The sequence below is a fragment of the Branchiostoma belcheri genome, unplaced genomic scaffold, assembly GCF_001625305.1.
Source record: "Branchiostoma belcheri isolate BF01 breed outbred unplaced genomic scaffold, Haploidv18h27 scaffold31, whole genome shotgun sequence".
In the NCBI taxonomy this organism is placed as follows: Eukaryota; Metazoa; Chordata; class Leptocardii; order Amphioxiformes; family Branchiostomatidae; genus Branchiostoma; species Branchiostoma belcheri.
Window position 1 is genome coordinate 1,907,188 of NW_017803921.1, and position 3,414 is coordinate 1,910,601.

A 3,414-nucleotide genomic window follows, 5' to 3' on the forward strand; every position below is an offset into this window, starting at 1 on the left:
GCCAGGCGTGGACTGAGCAGTTTGTAGAGAGAGCACCAGGTGTGGAGACCGTTGTTGTCTGGCCTGGTTCTGTAGTGAGCTTCGCGGATGTTGTCGATGGCAATATGTGCGTTGTTGTCTGCTTGGTGCTTTTTAATGTGCTGGACACCTGACCTGACGTGGAGAAAAGGCCATGCGTGGCGGCCGTTGTCGCTTGGCCTGGTTCTGTAGTGAGCTTGGCAGATGTCGATGGCAATATCTGTGTTGTTGTTTGTTTAGTGCTTTTTAATGTGCTGGACACTTGACCTGAGCTGGAGGAAATGCCATGCGTGGAGGCCGTTGTCGCCTGGCCTGGTTCTGTAGTGTGCTTGACGGATGTTGTTCCGGTTGTTGTAGTTTCGGCAGTTGTTGTAGCTTCGGCAGTTGTAGTTTCAGCAGTTGTAGTTTTCGCAGTTGTTGTAGTTTCAGCGGTTGTAGTTTTAGCAGTTGTTGAAGCTTCGACAGCTGTTGTTATAGTTTCAGCAATTGTTGTAGTTTCAGCAGTTGTTGTAGTTTCGGCAGCTGTTGTTCTAGTTTCTGGAGTTGTTGTTGTAGCTTCGGCAGCTGTTGTAGTTTCAGCAATTGTTGTTGTAGTTCCAGCAGTTGTTTTAGCTTCGGCAGTTGTTGTAGCTTGAGCAGTTGTTGTAGCTTGAGCAGTTGTTGTAGCTTTGGCAGCGGTTGTAGTTTCAGCAATTGTTGTAGTTCCAGCAGTTGTTATAGCGTCGGCAGTTGTAGTTTCAGAAGTTGTAGTTTTAGCAGTTGTTGTAGCTGCGGCAGCTGTTGTTATAGTTTCAGCAATTGTTGTAGTTTTAGCAGTTATTGTAGTTTCAGCAGTTGTAGCTTCGGTAGTTGTTGTAGTTTCGGCAATTGTTGTCGTTACAGCAGTTGTAGCTTCAGCAGTTTCGGCGGCTGTTCTAGTTTTAGCAGTTGTTGTAGCTTCGGCAGCAATTGTAGCTTCAGCAGTTATGGTAGTTTCAGCAGTTGTTATAGCTTCGGCACTCGTAGTTTTAGCAGTTGTTGTTTTAGCTGTTGTTGTAGCTTCGACAGCTGTTGTTATAGTTTCAGCAATTGTTGTAGTTTCGGCAGCTGTTCTAGTTTTAGGAGTTGTTTTTGTAGCTTCAGCAGTTGTTGTAGCTTCAGCAGTTGTTGTAGCTTCGGCAGTTGTTGTAGCTTCAGTAGTTGTTGTTGTAGCTTCGGCAGCTGTTGTTATAGTTTCAGCAATTGTAGTTTCAGCAGTTGCTGTAGTTTCGGCAGTTGTTTTAGCAATTGTTGTCGTTTCAGCAATTGTTGTAGCTTCAGCAGTTGTAGTTTCAGCAGCAGCTGTTGTTGTAGTTTTAGCAGTTGTTGTAGCTTCTGCAGCTGTTGTAGTTCCAGCAGTTGTTGTAGCTTCGGCAGTTGTTGTAGCTTCGGCAGCTGTTGTTGTAGTTTCAGCAATTGTTGTTGTTTTACCAGTTGTAGTTTTAGCAGTTGTAGCTTCGGCAGCTGTTGTAGTTTTAGCAGTTGTAGCTTCGACAGTTGTAGTTTTAGCAGTTGTCGTTGTAGTTTCAGCAGTTGTTGTAGCTTCAGCAGTTGTTGTAGTTTCAGAAGTTGTTGTAGTTTCAGCAGTTGTAGTTTCGGAAGCTGTTGATATAGTTTCAGCAGTTGTTGTTGTAGCTTTGGCAGCTGTTGTAGTTCCAGCAGTTATTGTAGCTTCGGCAGTTGTAGCTTCAGCAGTTGTTGTAGCTTCGGCAGCTGTTGTTGTAGTTTCAGCAGTTATTGTAGTTTCAGCAGTTGTAGCTTCGACAGTTGTAGTTTTAGCAGTTGTCGTTGTAGTTTCAGGAGTTGTTGCTGTAGCTAGAGCAGTTATTGTAGCTTTAGCAGTTGTTGTAGTTTCAGCAGTTGTTGTAGCTTCAGCAGTTGTACCTTTGGCAGTTGTACTTTTAGCAGTTGTTGTTGTAGTTTCAGCAGTTGTTGTAGCTTCAGCAGTTGTACCTTTGGCAGTTGTACTTTTAGCAGTTGTTGTAGCAGTTTTTGTTGGGGTTTTGGCACTTGTTGCTTGAGGCTCGGCGGTTGTTGACAGAGTTTCAGTCAGAGTAGACGTTAGGAGTCCCGCAGCAGTGGTTGGTGAAGTCTCGGCAGTTAACACAGTTGAGGCATGTGTAGAATATGGCGATGTCGTCCAGAGTAGAGTAGAAGGTGACATCGATGTAGACGGCTGAGTAGACGCGCTAGTGGTCTTCCAGGTACTTGTTATTTGCGATGTCTGTTGGGGAGTAGACGCTGCTACTGTCATCGAGGTTTCTTTAATAGTTGTAGTAGTGGGAGAGGTAGTGGTGGAAATTTGCTGCGTGCTGGTATACCCTCGTGTACTTTGTTTTTCTGTTGATTCCATGTCGGCTGTCGACATAGGAGTTGTTGTTCTAAACACTCCCTCGGTTGATGATGTACCTTGCTGATGTGTTGATACACCTGTTGACGTATACACAGTCGATAATGGTGGTGGTAGAGTTGTCAGTAATACCGTGCTTGTTTGTTGTGATGTGCTTGGTTGAGTTGTGGCTTTGACTACATGACTTGTACTAGATGGAACAACAGAGGTGGTGGCCGTTGTCGCTTGTTCTGCATAAGTGGTGTGTTTAGAAGATGACTGTACTGTTGTGCCTTGTAGAGTAGAAGTGGGCAGCCCTTCTGCCGTTGTTGTTGCAATTTCGGTGGCTGCGGTTGAAAACTGCATAGATGTCAATGGCACAGTATATGGGGATGTTGAAGTAGTGAACTTGGTGGATGGTGCCCTACTAGTGGTCTCCTGAGTAGTCTGTCCACGAGATGTGGTCGAAATTTCTGCAACATCGGTGCTGCCTCTGGCAGATGTTCTCACTGATGCTTTTGTAGATATGAATAGTTTTTTGGCAGTTGTCGGCGGAAGTTCTGTGACCAGCCCTTCTGCTGTTGTTGGCAGAAAATCTAAAGCTTCGCTTGTTGTTGGCAAAATTTCTGTGGTAGTTGTAGGAATGTATGTTGTTTTTATGGGTACCGTAGATGTAGACGTTGTTGTAGACAATTCGGTGGATGCTGCCGAGCTAACTGTTACCGTAGAACTCCCCAGGAGTGTCTGTGACGTGCTTAACAGTTCTTCTGTTGTTTTCAATGATGGCAAAGTCGATCCTGAAACTGTGATTGACGTGGCAGTTGTAATTTTGCGCGGGCTTGTTTCTTCTTGTGTAGATGGCATGTCAGTACTTGCTAAAGTGTGAGAGGTAGTAGACATTGGTTCAAGTGATGAGCGCTGTGCAGTAGCTGTTGGTGTCAGTCCAACAACTGTAGACTGTGTTGATTGTCCAATCGTGGTGGAAACTGTAGATGCTAGTATTGTTGCTTGTGTCGTAACTTCTGTACTGGACGCTTGTAATAACGTTG

At 44.8% G+C, this 3,414-nt stretch overlaps 1 protein-coding gene across 1 annotated transcript in view; it reads right to left on the bottom strand.

Annotated features, from left to right (window-relative positions):
* Positions 1 to 3,414, bottom strand: part of LOC109474467 (mucin-5AC-like) — a 32,635-nt gene that overhangs the window by 2,341 nt on the left and 26,880 nt on the right. The window contains exon 20 of the mRNA XM_019774759.1: positions 213 to 241. Coding sequence (XP_019630318.1) covers positions 213 to 241 — 29 coding nt within the window. The remainder of the gene's footprint in view (positions 1 to 212; positions 242 to 3,414) is intronic.